At 38.6% G+C, this 24,922-nt stretch overlaps 1 protein-coding gene and 1 long non-coding RNA gene across 15 annotated transcripts in view; one reads left to right on the top strand and one right to left on the bottom strand.

Moving 5' to 3' along the window:
• The window catches only part of LOC139959986 (uncharacterized), a 46,115-nt gene extending 42,276 nt beyond the window's left edge, over positions 1–3,839 (top strand). For all 12 annotated transcript variants that reach the window (XM_071957959.1, XM_071957956.1, XM_071957968.1 and 9 more), the window contains one exon: positions 619–3,839. In XM_071957959.1, the coding sequence (XP_071814060.1) occupies positions 619–866 (248 nt within the window). In that variant the 3' untranslated portion in view covers positions 867–3,839. The remainder of the gene's footprint in view (positions 1–618) is intronic.
• Positions 3,840–5,099: 1,260 nt separating this feature from the next.
• Positions 5,100–21,073, bottom strand: LOC139959989 (uncharacterized). 3 transcript variants are annotated; one of them, XR_011790272.1, is made up of 6 exons: positions 20,397–21,073; positions 17,516–17,619; positions 17,090–17,255; positions 14,827–15,035; positions 10,456–10,534; positions 5,100–9,248 (listed from the first exon to the last, which is right to left on the bottom strand). It is a non-coding gene; the product is annotated as an uncharacterized lncRNA (long non-coding RNA). The 3 variants fall into 3 exon arrangements; XR_011790271.1 differs by having other exon boundaries at positions 17,052–17,255; positions 20,421–21,042; XR_011790270.1 differs by having other exon boundaries at positions 17,052–17,255; positions 20,397–21,027.
• Positions 21,074–24,922: the final 3,849 nt, after the last annotated feature.

Below are 24,922 nucleotides of genomic sequence, written 5' to 3'. Positions count from 1 at the left end.
AATAGTCTTTTTACTCTAAACCAATGAACCACGGCAAATTAAATGGTCGTTCCCTCAAAAATTAAAAGTGGCATAAAAAATCCAGCCTGGCCTGATAGCACTGTTTTTCAACGGTTCACAACAAATTAACTGAGGATTGTTCCTAAAGTCATCTTTTTGTGAAGTTTTCCTTCATGTCTTTCCATTGTCATATTGCTTGTAAATCTATTGCAGCTCAAATACTTTTGGCCTTCATGTTGTAATATATTCCTTTTTTTTAAACTTTTTTTTGTAACTACTGTAGTTGATACAACAATACTAGACAGTTTACTAGTAGATGGGTTATAAATGAAAAAAATTGACATTTCTGACATTACATAAGTTAGGGAAATCATTAAATGTTCTTACATCTCTGTCTGTGGCTCTGACCCCCTCCCACCAAGAAAGTGATACTCCCCCACCCCCTCCTATCACCCAAAGCAATCCGTGTTCGCCCTTAAATTTATTGGCTATTGTCGACTCATTTGAGTCTTCAAATGTATCATGCATTATCTTCAGTTTATATATGCAGACTACTTTCGTCTACATGGCTTGTGTATTCCTATCTAGTAATTTTCTTTCATACTCTTTTTTTGACAGAACCACCCATGGTGTTCACCATGGAACAGCTCCCCGAGAGACCTCCAGAAGACTTAAATTTGGAAGAGACTTGGGCAGATGACAAAACATCAGACAGAGAAAATAAATTGGAATCCCAAGCCCTTGTAGCCGATTCAGATCCCTTCTCTAGTCTCATTATGGACATGAAAGCCTCCATCTCATGTCCAAGTCAAGTACGGTCAACTCGGACCAGATCAGGAAAGTCTTACCAGACAATAACCTCCTGAAGGCAGAAGAAGACAGAAAAGTTTGTTCCTATTCTGGGCGCTGTGCTGAACGCTACATCAAACCAAAGAGACAAGCTGATGGAAGTTTCCTCCAAAGGGATTAGAAATAGGACTAAAGTTGAAGAAGAATCGGAAAGTGATTCTATCCAGCTACCAGATAGTCCTGCCTGTCTCGAACTTTCAGGATCACAAACTTTTTGAGCCACCGATGTTGCAGCTTCTTGAAAGATATATGTATATATGTATACTATATATATACATATATGTGGGCTTTTCTACTTTTTTTGTATGACCATGTGTGTAAATATTGAAGCACTAAGGATATGCAGTTTTTTTTCCTTGAAATAGCAAGAGATAAATTGGAGAATACTGTTATGAAAGCTGTACTTAAAACACTTGAAAAACTGCTTTTCTAAATTTTAAGGAACAGTTTGGCAGAATTTTTTTCTGGGGAAATCTGTCTTTATTTCATGCATAGTCTTGAATACTTCTGCAATACCATAAGACCATCTCTGCCCTGCACCTAAAAATACCAGGTTTTTTTTTTCACTCGTGCATGTTTTCAAAAGTGCTCTTCTCAAGGGTATCATGTTGAAAATTTTCTCAGATTTACAGATGGAAATTATGAAAGATTTTTCATTAAGGATGATCATGTGATGATGCAAAAAGATAATCTGTAAATAGTCTGTAAATTCAGAAGAGAGGAATTTATAAGTATCCTATGCCAGGAATCTTTCATTGATTCCTAGCCAAAATGCAAAAGGGAATCTAGGCGTGTATGTATGCAGGTAAACGTATGTATATGTGATGTTCCAACTTGTAAACGGGATGACTCACCAAGCATATCTTGCATGAATTTCAGGAAAATATGGATGTAAATTTACAGCACTGAATTCTTTGGTTGCTCCAGTTATTGAGTGGAGTCAAAGGTCAATTGAGGTCATCAGCAGCCAAAATACAAAAACCTCGTAGTCGAGTTTAGTGAACATCTGTAGCATCGGTAAAATGTCATAATTAGGTGGTAGGTCCCCCTCACTGAGCATTACACTTTGAGCAGTTCTGTTAAAAGGTCAAATGTAAATTGGAGTCATCAGCTGCCAACAGCTTGAAATCCTTGTCAACATAGCTTCAAAATCAAAGCTGAGATTATCCTCATGCTCAGAAATGTACAAGAACTGAATGTTCTATGAAGAGGTCAAAGGTCACTTAGGGTCAAATTCTGACCACCTTGATCAGGCGCGTATCCAGGGGGTGTTAGGGGCGCGAGCCCCCCGGGTAAGAAAAAAAAGAGAAGAAAAAAGGGGAAAAAGAGGGGAAAGAAGGGGAGGAAGGAAGGGAAAAGAAAAAGAAAAAGAAGAAATAGAGGAAAAGGAGGGAGTAGAAAAAACGGCAAGCAACCGGGAAGAGAAAGAAGAACAGTGACATAATTACAGGGCTGATCCCTATTATACACATAGGGTAGCCAGTGACGGATCGATGATTTCGAAAGGGGCGTGCGCCTCACCCTACCCCTTACACCGACAACTCCATTTTGACGTTTTTATATTTCCTCTTTCACTAATGTATATATATATATATATATATATATATATATATATATATGTATATATATATATAAACAATTGTACAATTGTGTTATGAAACCCACTGTGGCTGGTCTCGAACTTGACCGTGTCGTCGGGAACATATGCCGCATTTGGGTATTAGACCAGGATCTATATGCGAACTGCACTAGACATATGTCCTTCGATGCAACACTGCCATCCAGAGATAAAATGTTATACTCCGACCTGAATGCTAATTGTTACCCTAAACCTCATACCGTAACTCATACAATGAATCTAGAAATAAATTCCGCATGTGATTGGAGAATTGAGCACATCTCCTGTGAATATCATGCAGTGCATGGGGGGGGGGGGCAGGCGGACGCACCTATCACTTCTTGAGATTGTTCCAATCTGCATGAAAACATCCCACCCCCCCCCCCCCACAACCCCTACGCCCCACCAATTTTATCGCTTCCTGATAAGTTACAAAACTTAATTAATAACCCTCGCCCGTAGTACCAAAACCTTGACAAAATTCGGCAACACACCACTTTATCGATAACAAGTCTAGTGATCGGGCTGTGTATTAGTGACGTCTAGTGGTCGTGCACTGACCTAAATGGAGTGTGACCACTCCCCGATTTTGCAATTTCCCAAGATCAGGCCCAAGAAATACCAAGAACACTGTACTGTATGGATTTCTAGCAATATCCAGCGATATCTAGGGATGAAAATCCCAAGATCTTACCTAAACTGAAGGCAGATAGAGAATCGAAACCTTCAGTGTGCACTGAACTTGAAACTGTGCGTCTTTCGAAATGAAAAGAATGTGGGGAATTGCACAATAAACAGATCAAAGTTATTTATTTCAGTCTCATTTCAATTATTCGAATTTGTTAAGCAAACAGCAGATATCACATCATATCAGTGAGCATAAAAATGGCGTTCCAGGATGAACAGCCTCCAAACCAAGGGCGCAGATCCTGGTGGGGACAGCGGGACGCGTCCCCATCAACTTTTTCAGTAATGGGGACATGATATGCCGTGTCCCCACCAATTTGTCTTGACCAATAGCTGCATTTCCAGTTCCCCTGTATTGAACTTTGGCGCAGTTAGATCCAGCATTGTGCAAATGACATGCAGCAGTTCTCATTTTATTATATTTTATCCACAGTTGTAACATAGTAGCACTAACCACTGCGTCTCAGCAACTGTTGAGAAATAATGCTAATTTTGTCTTCAAAATGGAACGGTGGGTGATGTTCAAAATGCTGTACTTGTAAACAGGATAACTCAAAACGTACACCTTTATTGAACTTCATATTTCAAATGGTCTCAAAATTGGCATTATTTTTAGTGATTTATACTACATGACTCTAGGTTTGGCAGTAACTTGTGAAAATGTTTCATATTGAAAATAAAACAATGTCATGTAACTCATTAATTGTTAAAGGGGTGGCAGAGCTGCTTTTCTTGCTCAAATTGATCAAAGAATATGTCCATGTGCTCATACAAAGAGCATCTGTATGTCTTTTATTTCGCATAGGAAGACTGTTCTCTCATTTTGGAATATAAATTCTACATTTTTGAGGCCTTAAAAGATCTTAATTCTTTTGATTGCCTAGTTGCTAAAGTAATGGTCAAGGCAACGTTTCCTGAATCTGCATAGCTCATGTCGCGGAGCGGTTGAAAACTATTAATATACAACAACCACTTAAAACAGCAGTATCAGGCAGTATTTTATCACCCTCCGTTCCATTTTTGAAGAAAAAATTGCGATTAAAACATTGAACACTTCTATCGCTTAGCATACAACTTCCGAGGAAACAACACCGTAAAACTGGAGAACATTTATGAATAAGAAAGGTTTGATTTGACTGCTTTGAAATCACATATGATTGGCAAGATGCGTCGAGCGCCCTCTAACGGCCTCTTTTTTGGTCAGTTTGCAGCTTCAGAGGAACAATAGAAACCCGAAAAACTCTTAGGACGAACAAAGGATTCTCAAACCTTTGTTCTGCCTAAAAGATAAACAGAAAGTTTGGTTTATTGTAGATTTGTGTGCGCGGAGTTAGCCCGATTGATAAGGGGAAAGGTGATTAATTTGCTCAAGGTGGTTTCTGGTGCGGTTATCTATAACTCTTTCTAAAATCTTACCTAAGGCTGGGAGGAGACTAATTGGTCGATAGTTTTTACTTAGTTTCGGTATTAAAATCTCTTTGGCGGATTTCCATGGGGTTGGAAAATAACCCAGTCTAAGGAGTTCGTTAAATAGTGGAAAATATGAGAGTTAATGAATATCGGAGGGGAGTTTTTAAGCATTTGGTCATTTTTATTGTCATGACCAGTGTAGGATGCATTTCTTAGTGGCACTATACCAATTTTTTATATCTATTTTTTGAATAGAGGGATGTTTTCGTTGAGACATCCTAAGGGGTTGGAGGTTAAAACTGGTTCATTACTGATAATTGTACGGTCTATATCGTGTTTACCGCTGATATCGTATGGGGGGCCATCGAACATATTGAATATACTTTTAAAGTACGATTCAATTAGCTTTATTTGGTCTTGAGTTTTTGTGATGAGGTTACCTACGTTATCTCTAAGGCCTTGGTCTGTTTTACCTGTGTTTGGGGTGTAATGGGGTTAATGCTTTTTTTTTTTAATTTTCCAAAAGTTTTTCTGGTTTTTATCATTAATGATTGAATCGCATTTGTTTTGGACGCGGTTTTGTTCATCCGCCAATATTAGTCTGTTTATTGCTATTTGAGTTGGTTAATTTGGGTTTTTTAGAGTTGGGTCTCGGGAAATGATATAGGTTCTACGTAGGCGACGTCTGAGTTTCATAAGTGTAAGGATATTCTTATTTAATTTTCGTTTTCCGTTTTCTGTAAGGGACAGTGTCTTTTGAAAGTATTGAAGATATGATGGGCAACGCTGTCACAGTAATTGTCGATGTAATTTAGCTCGTTGTTTTGGTTGTTGTATTTGGGGAGTCTGTTTTATTGTAATTATACGTCAATTCGTTATTTTGTATGCGGTGGAGGTTTATGTGTAGCTCAAAGACGAGTGGATATTTGCACGTGAAGAAACAAAATAAATCAAATCAAATAAATAATAATTATTTCTAAACATTTACAGTGGTTAGTGCTATGTACTTAGTAAGTAAGACAAACTCTTTGTCTAGAATTCAACTCCCAGAGGATGTATTGATTTGGTATTTCTTTTCCTCATTTTGAAGTTAAAATATTAGAAAAGCCTATCATTTCTCAAGTATCAGTTAATGTGGCGCAGTTGTTATGATGTATAATTTTGCATATTTATTATTGTTTTGTGCAATGAAATTGTCATTAAACTGGAAAAAAATGAGACAACACCAGAGGATGCATTTGGTTTTCTATTTATTTGCCTCCTAATGTTGTGAAGATTAAATTTTAAAAACGAGTATCAATTCTCAACAGTTCTAGTGGCACAGTTGGTAGTGCTCTGGACTGCATAGAGACACAGACAAACTCCAAGTCTCTGGTTCGATCCCCAGACAGAGCATTTTGATTTTCTTCTCTTTTCCTTCTTCCATTCTGGACTTGAAGTTTAAATATTAGAAACGAGCATTAATTCTCAACAGTTCTAGTGGCACAGTTGGTAGTGCTCTGGACTGCAGAGAGACAGACAAACTCCATTTCTCCGGTTCGATCACCAGACAGAGCATTTTGATTTTCTTCTCTTTTCCTTCTTCCATTCTGGACTTTGAAGTTTAAATATTAGAAACGAGCATTAATTCTCAACAGTTCTAGTGACACAGTTGGTAGTGCTCTGGACTGCAGAGAGACAGACAAACTCCATGTCTCCGGTTCGATCCCCAGACAGAGCATTTTGATTTTCTTCTCTTTTCCTTCTTACATTCTGGACTTTGAAGTTTAAATATTAGAAACGAGCATTAATTCTCAACAGTTCTAGTGGCGCAGTTGGTAGTGCTCTGGACTGGAGAGACACAGACAAACTCCATGTCTCCGGTTCGATCCCCAGACAGAGCATTTTGATTTTCTTCTCTTTTCCTTCTTACATTCTGGACTTTGAAGTTTAAATATTAGAAACGAGCATTAATTCTCAACAGTTCTAGTGGCGCAGTTGGTAGTGCTCTGGACTGCAGAGAGACAGACAAACTCCAAGTCTCTGGTTCGATCCCCAGACAGAGCATTTTGATTTTCTTCTCTTTTCCTTCTTCCATTCTGGACTTTGAAGTTTAAATATTAGAAACGAGCATTAATTCTCAACAGTTCTAGTGGCGCAGTTGGTAGTGCTCTGGACTGGAGAGACACAGACAAACTCCATGTCTCCGGTTCGATCCCCAGACAGAGCATTTTGATTTTCTGTTCTTTTCCTTCTTCCATTCTGGACTTGAAGTTTAAATATTAGAAACGAGCATTAATTCTCAACAGTTCTAGTGGCGCAGTTGGTAGTGCTCTGGACTGGAGAGACACAGACAAACTCCATGTCTCCGGTTCGATCCCCAGACAGAGCATTTTGATTTTCTTCTCTTTTCCTTCTTACATTCTGGACTTTGAAGTTTAAATATTAGAAACAAGCATTAATTCTCAACAGTTCTAGTGGCGCAGTTGGTAGTGCTCTGGACTGGAGAGACACAGACAAACTCCATGTCTCCGGTTCGATCCCCAGACAGAGCATCATGTCTGCGGTTAATGTCCAGACAGAGCCTTTTACTTTTCTGTTCTTTGGAGGGAGTGGAAGTATAAATATAAGAAACGAAGTTTTTCCAGAGGGAACCGAAATGGTGTAATTGGTTATTCCATCGTTCAGTAAGTGATTGGTTTGGATTGCATCGGTTCAAGTCCCAGGTGAGTATTCGCAAAAGGAGTTCTGACAAGGAGTTCTGACAAGTGGATAAGGTGGATCCCAAAGGCGGGCGGTCCCCCTCCTCCTGGCAGGTGGACAAGGTGAGTACCGAAGGTGAGAGGGGGCAAAGGTAAGAGGGGGTGAGGGTGCGGACCAGGTGAGGTCGCCGCCCCCCCTGACAAGGTAAAGGCGCAGACAAGTGGAGTTCGCTGCCACCCCTCCCCCTGACAAGGTTCAACGCGGACAAGGTGAGTTCGCCGCCACCCCTCCCCCCCTGACTAGCTAATCGGGGGGTGAGGGAGTAGTGGAGAAAATGTTTTACAAAAAAAGACTAAGTCCAAACAGCAGGATCTTTAAATATTTGTAAAGCTTTTGTAATCAGAGTTCTACCTAATGGTCTAGTGGTTAAGACTTTTGCTTTTGCATCTCAAGGTCCCTGGCTCAAACTCAACCTCTGCTTTTCCTTTTACAATACTCAAGTAAAAGGAAGAAAGAAAAAAAAGAGTGTGATACCTGGAAATAACTTCTTTTTTTTTAATGACAAATCAGTTCATGGACAGGATATACCTTCATCCCTCCCACCAATGTTAATACCCTTCAACTACCTGTCCAGAAACAGGTTATCCCTTATCAAATTATTATGCAAATACTAATCAAAACATGCAATACATCTTTCATAAACATTCTTAGTGATACCTGCATCTACTATTGAGAAGGTTGGGTGACAACAGACAGTTAGTTTCTATAATGTTTCTATTATTTATAATATCAGCCTGGAGGGCAGTTATTTAATGATGCTAAGCAGTCACATATACATATGGCATAAGCCCTATGGCCTTTTTACTTCACACCAGGTGGCTATCCAATTCACACCAGTACATTCTTTTTGGACATTTTTTTTTTAAACATTTGGAAGACCATTTTCACATGAGGGGAAAAAGAATGGATTTCTCCTAGATAAAAATAAAAAACCCCATCTTACTTTAGCCAGACAGTGCTTGGATCCATAGGTTAGCTTGACAACAAGTTCCCAATAAAAAGGAGGTGGCCTTCCATGGCTGCTTGAGTTTAAAATACCGTGGCACCTCTGATACCAAGAATATCATTTTCTTTAACTTTCATTTATTAACTAAACCTGATTTGAAATTAGTTTTAGATAACTCTTAATTTTTACATTTTTACCCTCCAGTTTGAAAAAGGAAACGATACTACCATAGCACAAACAACATAAATGTGGAAAGGTTGCTCCCTTTCATTGCAAACTCAATCCCCCCCCTCCGACTACCACACCCCCAATAGTGCATTATTGGCACTTTCTTTAAATATAACCTTATCAGTAAACCTGTGCTACTGCAAACTGAAAATTCAATTAAAAGATTCTCCCTCTTCACTTTCAACACTTTCATTTCTCCTTCTTGATCCTTCGCCTCACAACCCCCCCCCCCCCCCACCACTGGTCCTTGCAACTACCATCCATAACTCCTGCCAATATTAAATTCAGTCACCTTAACATCCCCATTAAGTTTCAGTCGGTCGAGCACCACAATGTTTGTAGACCAAGAAATCATCAACCGAAACTCATTTTTAAAACTTTAAAGCCCCATAAAATAAAGATGCTGTTTTTTTCTTCTTTTCCACTTAAACGAGATAAACACACAAACACCAAATCCAAAATATATAAAATTCCAATTCCCATTTTGAATATTCTTCATTTTTTTTGCCAAGCCACGTTAAAAAAGTGAGTGTTATTCTTTTTTCCAGTTTCTCGTCCATGGAGGGTAACTCTATATGGTTCAGAGCTATGTCAAAGAAGAGCGGTTTGCACGGTGACGGCTTAAAGTCCGGTGGGAATGCGGTGAAGTTGGGCTTGGCGGCCAGGTCCGGCTGGTTGGGTTGTACCGGTCAAGCCGTTCTGCCAGCGGTCGATTGTCCTTCAGACCGAGTTGCGCCATTCCTTTGCTGATGGAAGGTTCATTGGAATCTGAAAAATGAACGCAGAGAGGTTCTCGGTAAGCCATGGCCTCTTTTTTTTTTAAAGTATTTTTGGGTGGAGGGTATTTTCTATGGTGAGGATAATCCGGAGGGTGGGGGAAGTCATTTCAATTAAATGTGAGAAACGTCATTGAATTAGGAACCACACAAGGCCTTTTCTCATCGTTGTCGTAAGTTTGTCACCTTGAGCTATGTGACAGTTCATAAGTAGGGGGGTTATATTCGAGTGGAGATTCGAATCCCTGAATAGAGAAAGTTTACAAAAACTTGTTAATTTGCAGTCATTTTTTGTTGTTGCTGTCACAAACAGAAATGGATACCAACTTTCTATTATTTGTAGATGACAAAGACTGGTTCAATCGCAGTCTGCACGGCCAGATAACTCTTTATATTTTGGCTTTCAATTTCTTTATTCTGACAAATTTCGATAGAACAAAAATACGGCATTTTTGATCGGGCTTTTGATACTTCCTTGTGATCCCTGGACATCATACATTCAGCTACAAGCAAAAATAACTGTTGTCTGTCCTGTCCACCACAATAATCCTATTGTAATATTTTCAGACCCTAACTTGGATAATAGGTCTCCCCCAACCCCCCCCCCCCCCCTCCCAAATAAAAAGGGTGAAAAAGGGCGGTGCTGCTTCCAACCGAATGAATCTTTTTACTCAAATGTTTAACCAAAGAGAAAAATTTGGGAAAGAAAACAACAGATTATTTATATAAATGCCATATTTCTCTGAATCATTTTCTATGCTCTGATGTAAATTTGGGTTCTGGGTTCAATTCCCAGGTTCCAAATGGACATGGCAGTTTAATCTGCATTTTCCTGACGATCAGACCCAAAAGAGAACATCGATATGTCTCTCCACCGTTATCCCAAAGAAGAAACCTTTCAGAAACTCAAGGGTACTAAAGGGATTTCTTCCTTTTAAATTAACCAGGGTCCTACACAAAATTAACAGGGTAGTAGCATGATGGTCTTTGTCTGATTCCTCCTCCCCCCACCCAATTTCTTCTCTTAAATTGTTGGTATTCATCCTTTCATATATAGTCCATCTTGCATTTGCCTTTTGAAAAACAAGAATCCTTAATCTTCATCCACAGCAGCAAAAAGTTTCTTTCCAAACACAGTAAATTGATTATTATTTTGATTATTATGTTTATTATTATATTATACAAGTATAAGTACATACCTAGAATGGAGGCCGCCTGAGCAGAGTACTTCAAGCTGTTGATATCTTGCGCAAGAGTGTCCAATTCCTCAACCTCTACCTATCGATTAAATGAAACCAAAATCTACTCATGATGTCTTCCACATTAAGTTTTTTAGGGAGTTATTACACTACCCGACAAGCTCTATAGGGTTTTTTAGTACACTTCCTTTCACAAGTTTTGTTTCTTATCTCCTTCTATGTCATATGTCATACTTATGTTAAGATAGAACAAAAATAAATAAATGAATTGAAATAAATGAAATTAGGTACTTCTTTTTTTAATTCAAGTAAAAGCTTTGTTTTTGTTGTTGTTGATATCGAATCAAAAGGAGTTTAACCCCTGGTCGACCTGGCGAGAGGTCCTACGGGGGATAATAAGTTTGTTTTTATAGAATAAACATTTTTTTTCCTTTTTTTTCCTTGGAAAAGTTGTGTATGTTCAGTCAGGGAATTGCTGGTAAATGAAGTCTTATATATTTACATTGGACAGGATAGCCATAATCATACCCGAGGTCGGAGTCGAAGAGCCAATTAGGGAGGGACTTCTAAAGGAGAGGAATTTCTAAGTACTGAGGATTGTGGAGACGGAGTGGTTTCTATTGTTTGGGTAGGGAGTGGTTGCGTTTTCTATTGTTTGGTATGGGAGTGGTTGCTACTTTGTTTTAATCAATCAGTCATTGTTGGAGTTGTTTGTTTTGTTCTGTATATATAAGTATACTTGGAGTCGGGGCCTAGACCCATTTAGGAAAGGATTTTTTTAATGGAATGAGATTTTAAGTAGTAACAAGTGTGAATACAGAAAGGGTTTGGTTTTTGTGTAGTGAGTTGTTGCCACTTTGTATTTCAGGGGGAGGTCTTCAATCAAAGTGTCGTTCTCGAGGCTGTTTTTGTATAACTTGGTGTTGAATTCTCCAAGTCGGGTGAAAGTAGATTTTGTGTTTCCTGCACGGAGAACGTACAAAGTAGCAATATAGGTAGGGATTTTGAGTGCGAGTCGATAAGCTGTGGTGTGGATTCTGTTTAAAATTTGTTTATTGGGAATAGAGATGGTAAGCAGGGAGATGCTCCCGTAACTGAGAATCGGTTTAACTTTGGATTTATAGATTTGGATAATTGTTTTCGGAGGGAAGTTATATTTGTGTGACAGGATTTGAATGGAAGTTGGAACCAGCAGCGTCCTGCAGTTCTGGTACAATGTAGATTAAACAATAATTTGCTATCGAAAATGGTACCGAGGAAGGTTGCGTTAGGAGTAGCAGTGATTGAGGTGTTGAAAAGATTAATTTTGGAAATATGTTTATGATATTTTGAGTTTATTATGGAGAAATTGGCTAGGTTAGATTTTGAGGGATTTATTTTTGTTCTCCACATTGAGCACCAATTTTCGAGATGTGTAATTGCTTTTTTAATATTTAGTTCCGTCATATAGATATTTTTACTGCTACTCCAAATGGCTATGTCATCAGTGTACTGACTATAGTTGCATTTAGATAGAGGGGGGATGTTCAAATCATTAACAAATAGGGTGAAGGGGAGGGGCTGAGAACAGCGCCCTTAGGGGTGCCTGCACGAAGTGGAATAGGTTTTGAGTATTGGTTTTTGTAGTATTTTTTTGTGTTGCGCTCACTAAGGAAAGAGGAAAGAAGTCTGGTGTAATTGGAGGGGAGATTAAAGTTAAGTAGTTAAATTCTTATGCCGTTGTGCCAAGTTTTGTCGAACGCCTTTTCGGCATCAAGGAAGAGGGCAGTGGTATCATGTTTTTTTATGAAGCCGATGCAAATTTCTTCGGAAAGGCGGAAAGTTTGGTTTATTGTAGATTTGTGTGCGCGGATTTAGCCTGATTGATACGGGCAAAGTGATTATTTTGCTCTAGGTGGGTTCTGGTGCGGCTATCTATAATTCTTTTGAAAATCTTACCTAAGGCTGGGAGGAGACTAATTGGTCGATAGTTTTGAATTTTGGTGTGTCTTTACTTAGTTTCTGTATTAAAATCATTTTGGCGGATTTCCACAGGGTTGGGAAATAACCGATTCTAAGGAGTTCGTTAAATAATGGGAAATGAATATCGGAGGCCGACGGAGGGGAATCTTTTAGCATTAGGTCATTTATGTTGTCAAGACCAGGGAAGGAGGCATTTTTGCATATTTAGTGGCACTATACCAATCGTTTATATCGCAAGGTCGTCGGATTTAATATTAATGTCGGCTATTTGGAAGGTATTGTACTAATTCAATTACAAAGGTTGCGATATTAAGTTTTTCTTCAGTGACGATTCTATTTGTTATTTCAATTTTATGGGTAGATTTGGTTATATTTGCATAGGTTCTTTGTTCTTGTTGTTTGTTATTAGCTTCAGTTTTAGCTTTTTTAAATTTTGGGCATCCTTTGTAAAGGGCCACATGAGTCCCTACCAATTGGCACATTTTGTGTTTTCTTTTTGTTCGGGACAGTCTCTAACTCTGTTGACAGTTTTCGTCGCCGCTGGAGGCATGTCCAGCACCTAGCTAACCAATTCTGGCGAAAGTGGTTAAATTATATCTACCTGAATTGCAAAAGAGGTCTAAGTGGACGGGGGTCACAGATAATCTGGCAGTCGGTGACTTGGTTTTAATCTTAGATGAAATGACTCCCCGTAACCTCTGGCCGTTGGCGCTGGTTGTTAGTGTTAACTGTAGTAGGTTAGTTAGGTCGGTAAGAGTTAAGACTAGGACTACCGAGCTGGTTCGTCCTATTACTAAGATTGTTTTACTTGAATCTGCATTCTCAGCGTGTTTGCAAGCATTATCGTTGAATTTCTATGTAAATATATAGTTGATGTGTTTTATCTTCGTTGTTGAGCTGTCAGGTGTGTGAGGCTTTATAGTTATTTACTTGGTTTAGAAGCTTTACGTCACAATTTTGATTGCTAAAGCTGTTATGGAATTTAATGTACATCGATGCGGTGGTTTAGGTATTGTAGGCATTATTATACTTGAATATGACGTATTCCAGTGGGGGGAGTGTCATTGTTGCCGATGTGTGCTATTTACTTAGCGTGACCAAAGGGAATTTTCCGCTTGGTCGAGGTCGGGCAGAGGTCAATACTGCCCATTTACTGGTTGCCTTTCATATCCACCTCCAAGATTTGCATACCTATGTAATCGATGTACAATTACGTATTCGATGTATACTTGCGTATTTTTAACAATTGTAAGTTAAGTTATAATTATCAAGAATGTAATTGTCGCCAATCTTTCTCTATGTCTTGTTTCATGTTACCAAATGTTATTTGTTGTACTTCTTCCTTTTGTGCATTATTTATAAGGAGAAATATTATGCATTATTATGTTATTATTGATTTGTTCAATTCATGTGTTTATTTCACCAATGTTTGTATATTGATGCTTTGATATCTTTACTTTCTAGTTTTCATCGTGGTCTTGTTAAAACCACGCGTGTAAATAAATGGATTAAAACCTACAACCACCTGTTCAGCTTCATTGAGCGTCGTCTCGGTGACAGTGAAAAAAAACTCTGTGGTTTTCGCCACATCTGAGACATCTGGTTTGATTCTTGCAAGTATGGTGGGTGTGTCCAAAAAGTTGACATTTGAAACATTGAGTGATTTGGGGGGGGGGGGGGGGGTTGTGGTATTCTTCTGTTTTGTGTTTAGAGTATCCTAAGTAGAAACCTTGTTTGATTAGGGATTGTTGAGGTTCTTGTTCTTCAAACGTTATTTTTACTTTCCAAATTGGATTGTTTGTGGCGTGACTAATGAGTCTTTTAGTTGTATTGGGGTGTATTCTTGGTCTTTGAGTTCTTGTTCAATATCTTTGATTTGAATTTCAGGGTTTATGCCACAGGCTACTACAGAGAAGTTTCTTTGTCTTACTTTTTAGGGCATTCTTGGTTTGGGGTTGCCTAGTTTAGTCTTTTGAGTCCATGGTTTCAGGAGGATATTTGCAGATTTAGGGTCATGGGGGTGATTAGGATGTTGTTACTACGAAGATCGTTTATATTTGAGTTCATGGCATTTGGTTTTTCTTCATTGATTAGTTTAGCAAGGGTTATTGGGTTTTTTGATAGTTCTGGTAAGATTCCTGATACAATGATTGTTTGAGCGGACTTTTTGGTGGTTGGTTTGGAGTTAGGATGTGGGTTTATGTCAACAGAGTTTGGACGTTGTCTTTTTCTGCTATTTTTGTACAGGGATCCAGTCATTAATGTCTATTTCAAAATCAGAGAGGGTTAGGTTTTCGACTAGGGGTGCTGTTATAGGTGGGTTAGGAGTTGCCATACTGGCAAAACAGCCCCTCCCTACGGGTTTTAAATGGCTTCTATACAATGAAATTGATCATAGACTTCACTTACCAGAAAGAATTAGTCTCCAGCCTAAGACGGCAGACGGAAAGAATAGGAACTCCTTTTGAAGAGACACACTATAAATCGAAAGTATACTCGGTAGCGCTGTATCCAAGGACGTGTACGTTCGGTAAATGATGGGTAAGTCATAGAGTGAAGGATGATGGGGTGGCGCTATGTCAAAAAGCTAACTGTTGACCAACATAGTCCACAGAACCCTAAGGAAAGGAGAGGAATGCAAAAGAAATGAGCCAGTTTTCTTCAAAGTAAGTCTCGTACATTAAGCACAAAACATTAAACACTAATTAGCAACTTATTCCAACAAAGTTTAGGCTGTGATTGAAACTTAAATGGTGAAGACATAAGTAAATATATATTAAATTTTTAGGAACCTGTCTTTCTTATGACTAACCTTGACTGTATATTGCAGCTTTCTAGCTTACCTGGTGGTTATCATCAAATGAGCTCATCTTTGAGTTTTCTGATCTTGACAACAATCAACTGTCTTTTTAATTAACCACAACCCAGACCACACTAATTGGCAACTCTTTCAATCAATCTAAGGCAACAATCATCAATTTAAGACAACCAAATTACTAATGACAAAATGATTCCAACAAACTAAGGCACCGGGTCTCATTAATTTAGCACAAAAACAGACCACACTAGTTAGCAACTCATATCAGAAAACTAAGGCAAAACTTATAAATTTAATACAAACACACCACACTAATAACCAACAAATTATCACAGCACTTCTCTTCAATTAAGCACAAACAGACCACACTAATTAGCTACTCATTCCACCAAACTAAGCCACAATGTCTCTTTAATTTATCACGAAACAGACCACACCAAACACCGACTGGTTCCAACAGGCTAAGGCACTGTCTCTCCTACATTTAGCACTGATCTTGACAACAATCAACTGTTGAGAGGACAAGACTGATGTTAATGATTCTGGCTCACAATGATGTTTCCCTTGAAACTTAATTTTTCTCCAATTTCTTTTAAATCACCTCCAGATAACATTTCCAGATGTCTCTGTAGAGGACAGGCTTGAAGGATCTTCTCGTATTTGGTGGAGTTGAGATCTTTACCAAACAAAACGTTTAATGCAAACACACCACCAATTATTGACTGGTTCCAATTACCGACTGGTTCCAATTACCGACTGGTTCCAACAGGCTAAGGCTGAGGTCTTATACATTTAGCACAAAAACAGGCAACACCAAATACCACCTGGTTCAAACAGGCTAAGGCACAATGTCTCCTACATTTGGCACAAAACAGACAACACTAATTAAAAACTAATACCAATAAACTAAGGCACCATGTCTCATTAATTTAGCACAAAACAGACTATATTAATTAGCATCTCATGCCACTAAACTAAGACACCAATAAGCTTCATTTTGAAGTTGTCATGGTTGCTTGGAATGAGTGGAATGTGTAACTCTGTTCAAGCTATATCATGGAACTTGTTCAGCCTTTCTGTAAGAATAGTAGTTTTAGCACACAAAAAAACCAAATCAAATACCGACTGGTTCCAACAGGCTTAAGGCACCGTGTCTCGTACATTTAACACAAAAACAAGAACACCAAATACCGATTGGTTCCAACAGGCTAATGCACAAAAACAGGCAACACCAAATACCGACTGGTTCAAACAGACTAAGGCACAATGTCTCCTACATTTGGCACAAAACACACGACACTAATTAAAACCTAATACCAATAAACTAACGTACCATGTCTCAATAATTTAGCACAAAAACAGACTACATTAATTAGCATCTCATGCCACTAAACTAAGACACCAATTAGCTTCATATACTGACTGGTTCCAACAGGCTCAAGGCACCGTGTCTCGTACATTTAACACAAAAACAAGAACACACCAAATACCGACTGGTTCCAACAGGCTAATGCACCGTGTCTTGTACATTTAGCACAAAAACTGACCACACCAAATACCGACTGGTTCCAACAGGCTAAGGCACAGTGTCTCGAACATTTAGCACAAAAAACAGACCACACCAATTACCGACTGGTTCCAACAGGCGAAGGCACTGTGTCTTGTACATTTAGCAAAAAACAGACAACACCAAATACCGACTGGTTCCAACAGGCTAAGGCACCGTGTCTCGTACATTTAGCAGTGATCTTGACAACAATCAACTTTTCAGAGGAGAAGACTGATGTTAATGATTCTGGCTCACACTGATGTTTACCTTGAATCTTAATTTTTCTCCAATTTCTGTTAAATCACCTCCAGATAGCACTTCCAGATCTCTCTGTAGAGGACAGGCTTGAAGGATCTCGTATTTGGTGGAGTTTATGATCTTTCAACCACTTGTTCTAAACCTGATCCAGCTTCATTACAGACATCCAAGACTCACAATTTTCCTTCCATTTACTTCATCTTCTTCTTTCACCTGAGACAGTATTGTAAAAGATAAGAAGATGTCATATATTGGAAAGCAGATACTGTAGACATTGCAACTAGACTCATTTTTTATACACTCCCTCCCTTCCTCCCCTCCCTCCCCCTGACTACCTAAACAACCCTGACTGCTGCCTCATTGATGTAACTATGTATGAACAAATGTATATCATTGTTGTTTAATGGCAGAAAGAAACGAAACGAATACCAGAGCTTAAATATTTATGTGTTACTATAGTAAATTGTGCATACCCAAACGAAAGCATTACAGAATCTTCAATGTCTCAGACCTCCAGCAGAATGTTACAGTCACAGTTCATGGAGTCTTCTTGTGAATCAGTGTGGCCAATGCAATGCTGTAAAGACAAATATAAAAGCAATATGTATATATATATATACCTACTGTATGGTGTGAAATAAATTTTAGTAGTTTTTTTTTTAGTAGTTTTACATAAGATCATCTTCCAGTTTGCGCATGCAGATACCTTTCCGATGAATGTTTACAAACATGAATAAACTGTACCTCTTTTTGTTACTAAGTGCCTGTTTATTTTTAATACTTGCAATATGACTCATTAATGAACCTTACCAGACATTGCTATCAAACCTTTGGAGTATTTCATAAAATGCCAAAACTTCCTTTGATGTACAGTACATTGTTCACTATAATGGTCAAGCCAATAGTAAGGAATGAATTCAACACAATTTTGAGAACATTTCATCAGCCAAACAATTTTGAGTGTACACTTAGCAAAGATGAAAACTGGCTTTTCAGCCTTACACAAGTACCAACAACATATTGGTATATTCATGGTAAACCCTAATGTGCTTCCATGACTTCTAGCACCTGTGTGATAATATTCTATTCAACAAGGACAGAGATACTATATATTGTACTTATCTCTCAATACTCTTAATATGTGTTTACCATGAGTTGTGTTCCTCACAACTTTCAATCAATGTATTCAAATTAAAAACCAAATTAAGGACAATTACTTAACAATGAGAGGTCGACTTAGCGAGTTTAATTTCGGTTTAATAATAATCAAAGTTTCAGTGAACAGTTCTGCCGACCATAAAATCATGTCTTAGGCATCAAAAGAAGTCTATGATCTGATAAAGATATGCCGAGAGTTGGACCAATAGTACTGTTAAGCCTAGCTTCAGGTCAAAATTATGCTAGTTTATCAAATCAAAACATGTATATCAATTTAGTTGCCTACGCTAGGTATTAATATCATCAGCTTGCATGGAGAGTTTTCTCCATATTTGGGAGTAATTATAGAATACAGGGCCACTCGATGATTCTATCTGAGCATCCGGATGCGCGGATGCTCAGTCTCATCCCAGTACGTATGTGAGTAAAAAATGTCAAGTCCAAGTTCTTTCCTTTTGTGTGCATGCGCGGATGCTTGGATGCAGGGTCAAAAATTTCCTTTACTAAAAGTCCTTTACTAGTACTTCTGTGGTGGAATTTTAGAGGGCGTCGCACATGTATGGATGGCTCTTAAGAACGACAGACTATTGATGTGGAATATCTTCGTACATGCGGGACTTTCAGTATTTGATATATATATGTGATGGTGCGGAGTCAAAATGAAATACGTGATGGTATAACATGCAGGACTTTCAGTATTTGAAATACGTGATGGTATATAGGGAAACTTTCCTAGTACTCCCGGAGTGGATGCGCGGATGCGGAGTCAAAATTAAATACGTGGGGAGACTTTTCGAAAATTATCTTAAGTCCTTTCCTAGTACTTTCGGGTGGATGTGCGGATGCAGAGTCAAAATGAAATATGTGATGGTTGGAATTTTAGAGGGCGTCATACGTGTATGGACATGTATACAGACACACCGCGCATGTGGATGCTAGGAAGTGTTAATGAATGGCCCGGTATTCTATAATTGTACCCATATTTGAACCATCACCAACATCACTTAGACCGCAGAGCTAAAAAGTTGGTTTCCCTCCCCTAAAATTTCAGGGAGGAAACTAAAGTTTTTATTCTTGGAAGTTGGAGAGGAAACCGACGCTTTTCCTGTCCGGAACTAACAGGAGACGACCTTGCCTGTCTGACATGATAGAAATAGAAAAAATAGCAAAGAGAGAGAGAGCTTTCATCCTAAGCAAATTTTTCTGGCTGCGAGTTAGTTTCTTGAAGATGTGTCACTGTTAAGTGCTAGATGGCATACAGTAGGCTATGGTAGGCTACTCTGGTAGGAATTTAAAGTCAATTAAGTTAGGCCTAGTCTAACTGTATAGTAAAGGCTTCATAATTGACGCACCCCAGTAATTGACGCATCTTCAATTATTACTAGCAACGATACAGCAGGCCACCTAAACTTTTTGCAGTCAAGTAGAATTACATATTTCATGAGTTTGAATCCATTTCAGCTATTTTCTGAACAAAGTGTGGTATTTTTGAAGCTTTTAACACCCTCCCCCCAGTTTTGCACATTTTTGGGGCATTTGGAAATCTTACACCCTAAAAATAACTAACATTAGCTCAATATGATAACACTTCTCTCTGGGACCTGACCTGTCTGAGCTTAGAGGCTCAGAGCATAGCAAACACCATCTAAAGTCAATGGATGTATACTAAGGCCTACACTACAGTTAGCTTATCGACGGATGTGTCAATTTAGGGGTATGAAAGAACTTGACACGGCAGACATTTTGTGGTCAAATTCTGCTCAATTGTACGGTGCATAAGCACAGAACCTTAAATATTTTGAGATCATAACATTTCCAAGGAACTACACATATGAAAAACACAAACAGTTGAGTGATTTGGATTTTTCCTTGATAGACATCGTTGATCAAATCCTTAAGTGCATCAATTATGAGCCCACCATGCTACTAGCCTTAACCAGAAAGTAATTATGCCCAACCTGCTAGGTCTAGTGTTTTGTCGGCAGATATAAGGTGACTTATTTTACTTACATAAATAGTCTAGTGAATATCATATTAGGCCTAGGCCTAGGCTAGGCCAATACTGTAGCATTCCAACTTGCTATAGACGCCAGTGCCTACATGAGCTAGCCTACCGTTAGGCCTAAGCGAACCTATCATATGATAGGCTAGCCTAATTTATCACGCTCGCTGACTCAAACAATGTGAAGTACTAACTTGCTCCACAAAACTAAGAACAACCTTCGAGCTGGTGAATATATCTGCCATTCACATTCTTTGCCAGTTACTCCCCATACAGAATAGGCTACAAATTACAATTACGTATGAATTGTTAGCCTACGGCTGCCAGGAAGCGAACTGCACTGCTCGTGCAACCCTTCGTGACCGGTGTGAAGTTAGATACTTATTCCTCGTTCGACATTCGCGAATGAGTAACTGCTACCGATTCAGTTACGTATTCGACAATGGTATCGACGTAACACCTCTGGCATGACGAAAGCTTTCTTACAAGATGTTCAACATTTGGTCGTGGTAAGAGGTTTATCTATGGGTCATATACTCTAATGAATATTTAGAAGGATACCATAATGCATCTTTTCCGGTCCGAAGAGTTCTTGACCAACTAAAATGACCACTACTTCATCAGTTTCTAAATTAATGTAACGGGACCTGAAAAAATCACTCTAGGCCCTAATCAAGACTAGCACGCCTTGGACAACCTAACCAATGGGTCATAGGAATTCTTAACACATTGTAGAAGGATACCATAATGCGTCTTGACCGGTCCAAAGCGTGCTTGACCAATTAAAATGACCACTAAATCAACAATTTTTTAAATAAATGTAACAGGAACTGAAATAAAAACATTTGGGCCCTAATCAAAACCTGCACGCCTTGGACCACCCAACCAATGGGTCGTATGAACTCTTAAGTCATAAATGACCATTAAATCATTACTTTTTTAATGACTGAAAAGGGACCACGAAAAAGCTTTGGGCCCTAATCCATGCAGCACCGTCTTGGATCACCAAACCGATGGTTAACATGAACTCTAAGGACATTGTAGAAGGGTACCATAATGCGTCTTGCCCGGTCCAAAGCGTGCTTGACCAATTCAAATGACAACTAAATAATTACTTCTTTATTGAGTGTAACGGGACCACAAATGATAAGATGCAATTAACAAGGCCTGGGAAGTGCCATTTCCGGCGATCTGGGAGGCATTTACAGCCAAAATTTTCTTGTACGCTTCGCGCCAACACATGGTGGCGCTACGCTTAGATAGTTTGCAATGCCGAATCTACAGTTTCGCCCCTCCCTTGGCAAATTCCTGGCTACGCGCCTGTGAGTAGTGTTATGCATACCCGGGAAACAACTATATCGAAGTCATGCTGTAGCTTACCAATCTTGCAATGCAACCATTTTGAAAATCTTTTAAATGTTTAGAGAGCTGCCAGGCGATGGAGGTAGTGATAACATCGGCTCGAACGTTAAAATGGTTATCTTGTGCCTAAAGTTGTTACCTTTAGAAACGAACAGAGCATGTCTGCATCATAAGGTCAAATCTCACCCTCGTAGCAGTTTGTATCACAAAAATATGAACTTCATAAATTTGGAATACTTTGTAAATGTATCTGGCAACAGTAGAATATATGAATGATGTCACCATCGAATCCTTTGTCCAAAAGAGGAAAATAATACTTGTACAAATAAGTTGTTGTTTGATGACATTTGAACAACAGGGAATATAAGCAGTTAATGGTAGTCTGTAAAGGCCCCAAATTATTGCACGCTAAAATTGTTAGAAATTTTCAAAAAGTACTCTCCTGGACGTCTTTACCCTTTAAATTGTTCTCAGACATTTTTAAGAAACACACAAGATGAATGAATGTCCCAGTGAGGAAAATGTCCTCGAAGGTAATATCATACAAATAGTTTAAGAATTTTGACCAAAGGTGACCATATTTGAATATCTAGCATATTTAGGGCCAATACAGAATACCTTTAATCAAATATTTCAACACGAAGATTATAATAGCCTAAGTAAAGCCTTTGAAGAAAATTACCTGTAGCAAATTGAAGGTTTTATATAAATTGAAATTGGTTTAAATTCAATCAATCATATCTCGAGTTAGGAACAACATATTGAGACGGGGGGGGGGGGGGTGTTTCGGCAAACAGAGTGGCATATGTTTATCGTGTCGTCGGAATATCCTTTTTATGCTTAAATGAGAATGTAGAACATTACAAGTCTAACATTTGTTTTTTATCTTGATATTCATTTATGAAGAGAGTCGTGCAGTGTAACAACTACGATGGGAAATAAAGTATATTAACATAATATATAATGTCATGCCTTTTTCTTCTCTGCTCGACTTGAGTTTTAATCTTATACGAATTATGGTAGAGCTCCTTGAATGGTAATGGTGTATATTAGCAAAATGATAAACAATAGAATAATTAACAGCGTCATGAAGTTAATTGTTCACAAGGTGATACATCAGCAATTGAAGAATATGTAACTTATAAGTTGACATATAGCTTTTGAAGTAGAGAGAACTTATGATCAGTGGCGTAGGAAGGTACTTTTGAGTGGGGGGGCTGAAGACTGATGGCCGGCCTGGGGGAGGGGTCTAAGGGGAGGGGGTGTTCCCATGGGGCCGGTTAAAGGGGGCCAAAAAATGCATCTGATCAAACGAACGAGGTACCACTTGAAACCAATGTCAACTTAATGCATGAATGCCACATAGTACTGAATGGCCCATGACAGACAAATTTTCTGCTGCAAAGGGCCCGCCAGACGCCCCAAAAGGGCCCCTAAAAATGCATCTGATCAAACGAACGAGGTACCACTTGAAACCAATGTCAACTTAATGCATGAATGCCACAAAGTAATGAATGGCCCATGCCAGACAAATTTTCTGCTGCTAAGGGCCCGCCAGACGCCCCCAAATATGGCCCAAATGCCCATTATCGTAGCATTGACCCAGATTAAATATGCAAGGTACCACTCAAAACCGGTTTGGAATGTTCGGGTTGACCTTACAGACTATGGAAATAATCATGCCAGACAAATTTTCTGCTACAAAGGGCCCGCCAGACGCCCCAAAAGGGCCCATAAAAATGAATTTGATCAAACGAACGAGGTACCACTTGAAACCAATGTCAACTTAATGCATGAATGCCACAAAGTACTGAATGGCCCATGCCAGACAAATTTTCTACTGCTAAGGGCCCGCCAGACGCCCCCAAATATGGCCCAAAATGCCCATTATCGTAGCATTGACCCAGATTAAATATGCAAGATACCACTCAAAAATCTTATTTAGCTATTCGCTGCTCTAAGCAAAGTAAAGATAACACTTTCACCTAAGCCTCTAAATATTTTGGGATTTACTGGTCTGGGCAAAAATTACAGTTCCCCACATTATAATTCTAACACTCTGAGGAAGAGTCTTGCCTGGCTTGGATCCACAGAACTACGGTTGGAAGAGCAAGAATGGGTGCTACAGCCCTGACTGGTTTGAGGGACCGGCTCTCCCAGATCATCTATTCCAAGAGGGGGAACTGAGCGAAGATTTTCAAAGTAGCCGACCAGACGTGGCTTCCGAGTTTGATGGCGATGATTCAAGTACTGAACCATCTTGGAGTGATGATTCCGACAAAGAAACATTGATTTGAGCTTCCATTGTCTTTTTAGAATCAAGTTCATGGGAATACTTAATTTTCATAAACTTAGAGATCTGTCTGAATGGCAAATGCAGTGTCTTTTTACAATGCACACACTCCAGTGTTTAATCACTGTCAAGAGACATGAATTCTCAGTTCTTATACTTCGAACCTAACATGTGTCATGTTCAGAGTAATCACATAATGATCTTTTGTTACTATCTTTGCCAATTATGATTTTAGTACATTTTAAACTAGCAAGATGACTTTCTTCAAAGGTAAAAGATCCCTTCATAGATGAAAACAAAAACCCTCATCTAGCATTCATATTTCTGAAAAATGGATGCCACATCTATTTGTTGGACTTGTTACAAGCTATTCGAATTGAATTAGTGTAATGATGGAAGTTCTAAAAGACCAAGATGGAGTAATATACGCCAATTACTCATTTTATATTTTGTATCAGGGAATGGAGTCATACGTGGTGATATCAGTATTTGTTTGTTCAATATTAGCATTTTAAGTCCTTTAAAGAGTGTACCTAGCATAAAGGTACATATACATTTCTATGCTTCAATTATGTATCTTTTAAAAACCATATTGGACAGTTTCAACTTGAAACTGTCCAATATGGTTTTTAAAAGATACATAATTGAAGCATTACTTTCAACCCAAACCTTTATCGTTAAGTACACGTTATAAAGCATTTTCACCATTGTTTGATAATTGTTTCTTTGTCTGAGCTTAAGAAACAAAACATAATCTCTTTTGTTCGACTACATGTATGTCTTAAGATGACACTTAAGCGTTCTTTCTCAAGATTTTAAACTTAAAGTTTGTAGATTTACAATAACGTAAACACAGTGTTTTAAGATACAAAATGATTTTTGGTTTCTTATTTACAATACATAAACTGATTTTAATCTGCTCCAGTGTTTCCAGCGAAACAAAGTAACTGTCAAGTTAAACACTGCTCACGATACAAAGTACTGACTGGATAAAAGGAAAAAGAATAGATAAAAGGAACAAGAATGGATTTGAGAATGCATTATAACTGTCAGGATCTCCCTCAA

Source organism: Apostichopus japonicus, chromosome 19 (assembly GCF_037975245.1).
Source record: "Apostichopus japonicus isolate 1M-3 chromosome 19, ASM3797524v1, whole genome shotgun sequence".
Classification (NCBI taxonomy): Eukaryota; Metazoa; Echinodermata; class Holothuroidea; order Aspidochirotida; family Stichopodidae; genus Apostichopus; species Apostichopus japonicus.
This window is presented reverse-complemented; position numbering and strand designations above follow the sequence as displayed.